This window comes from Monopterus albus, unplaced genomic scaffold (assembly GCF_001952655.1).
Source record: "Monopterus albus unplaced genomic scaffold, M_albus_1.0 scaffold206.1, whole genome shotgun sequence".
NCBI classification, from domain to species: Eukaryota; Metazoa; Chordata; class Actinopteri; order Synbranchiformes; family Synbranchidae; genus Monopterus; species Monopterus albus.
The window spans coordinates 94223-96017 of NW_018128086.1; the positions used below are offsets into that span (position 1 = coordinate 94223).

Consider the following 1795-nt stretch of genomic DNA (forward strand, 5'->3'; position numbering starts at 1 on the left):
CTCGTGTCCTGTCTGATGCTTCTCTTCTAAAATCCTCACAAATATTTTGATAATGTCATTAAGTAAAGCCAGAAAAAAGCCAAACATTTCCCACTTCCACTGACTTGAGTGTATTTGCTTTTCTCTGTCTCCTGATTGGAAATGAAATCACTTTGAATGTTGGACTGTTGGTAATAGAAAACATGAACTTGGTTGGTTTGTGTGTGACATTTTTCATTTTTGTGGCCTTTTGTAAACTGAATATTTCAATTAATCAAGAAAATAATCATCAGGTTGATGAACTTGCAGCCCTATAGGAAGACGAGTGTTTGAGGTTCGCTGTAAACGCACCACCAGATCCATTCAGCTGTGGACAAAGACATAATAACAACACATGTAATGCACACCGAGTTTGCTCAAACAACAAAACGAGCAATAAAGTCAAATGGATGTTAATTAAATCCCATTGGAAGAGGAGCATCAGTGGCTCTGATGTGTTTGTACTGTAGGTGGGAGGTGAGCTTACATCATACAGGGAAATTCGGTATTACATCTTACTCCCTCGGTGTGGTAATAATGTTTAGTGGAACCTGAAGTGTGCGGGGGGTGGTACACGGTGAGGCGGGGGGAGACTGAGAGGGGAAGCTGGGTCTTCACTTAGGGCCGATGGACTGTGTCCGACAGGCTCAGAATCTAAACTACGCTCTTACTGACTAATTTTTCAAGTAATTTCACAGTCTGTTTCACGCATATTTCATATTCACTATTAAAATTACATTTTAGTATTCACTGTGCATTTCTCATTTTGTGCTGTGCTGTCATGGCCGTTTGATTGCCTCGTAGCCTTCCAGCTCCTCAATTCTGGGCCCATTTCACTGACTGTTTTACATTTCCCATCACTTCTGGAAGCTGTAAACACACTGATAGTCAGCACGATGCCTTTACTTTGAAGCTCTGTTCGCTTGATTTTGGTTGTTTGTCAGATGTTCACTTATTAAAAAGTTCTGTCCTCTCTGCTCTCGTGCTGCCAGGCACCTGGGTCAATGAGGTGCGCCTCCAGCTTGGCGTCAAGTGGGAGCTCTCAGATGGCGACACGCTGACCTTCGGTGGCCAGTCGACGCCAGGAAGTCCTGAGTTTTACTTCCTCTTCCAGAAGGTCAAAGTTCGCCCACTGGACTTTGATGCCATCACAATTCCAAAGGTAGAATGAGTTATTTTTTTAAAGATTAGAGATTTGTAGTAATGTTTGATGGACTGCACCAGTGATTCATGTACATATGACAGGTCAGTGTGTCTGACAGGGCTTCAGCTACATGAAGACACAGAACACTTGCCTTCTGAAAGGCTGGTGTAGGTGGTGTCTGCAGAGATTTCACAGCTGAGCACGGCTTCCCAGTGTGACCACAGTGGCAGATAGTTACACAATCTGTCCAACATCATATATTAATATAGTGGCTGTATGACGAGCTGGGATAATGATACCGCCTTGCACCATCCTACTGCTGTAAATACTCAGGCTAAGGCACTGAATGTGTATTAATCCCCTACTGAAAATAGCCCCCCACCCAATTAACTTCATTTTCTACTGTTTGAGTAAAGGGTTTTGAGGAGGCTTTTGTAAAGCGAAGCTGTTAATTTGTGAGCCATTTTCTCTTTAACAGGATCAGTGGGTATGGGACTCAGAAGCACTGATGTGGAAAGAGAGTCAGAAAGTGGTGAGAGGCGGACTAACACGCTGCTGGTTTTCATGGCATTTGTTGACAGCAGTGAAAATACAGAACAAGAGCAGCCAGTAAAGTGTGCAGGCTACGCACTG

At 43.5% G+C, this 1795-nt stretch overlaps 1 protein-coding gene across 2 annotated transcripts in view; it reads left to right on the forward strand.

The window, feature by feature from the left end:
- The window catches only part of tcf19l (transcription factor 19 (SC1), like), a 9899-nt gene that overhangs the window by 2561 nt on the left and 5543 nt on the right, over positions 1 to 1795 (forward strand). For both annotated transcript variants that reach the window (XM_020618516.1, XM_020618517.1), the window contains exon 3: positions 1011 to 1180. In XM_020618516.1, coding sequence (XP_020474172.1) covers positions 1011 to 1180 — 170 coding nt within the window. The remainder of the gene's footprint in view (positions 1 to 1010; positions 1181 to 1795) is intronic.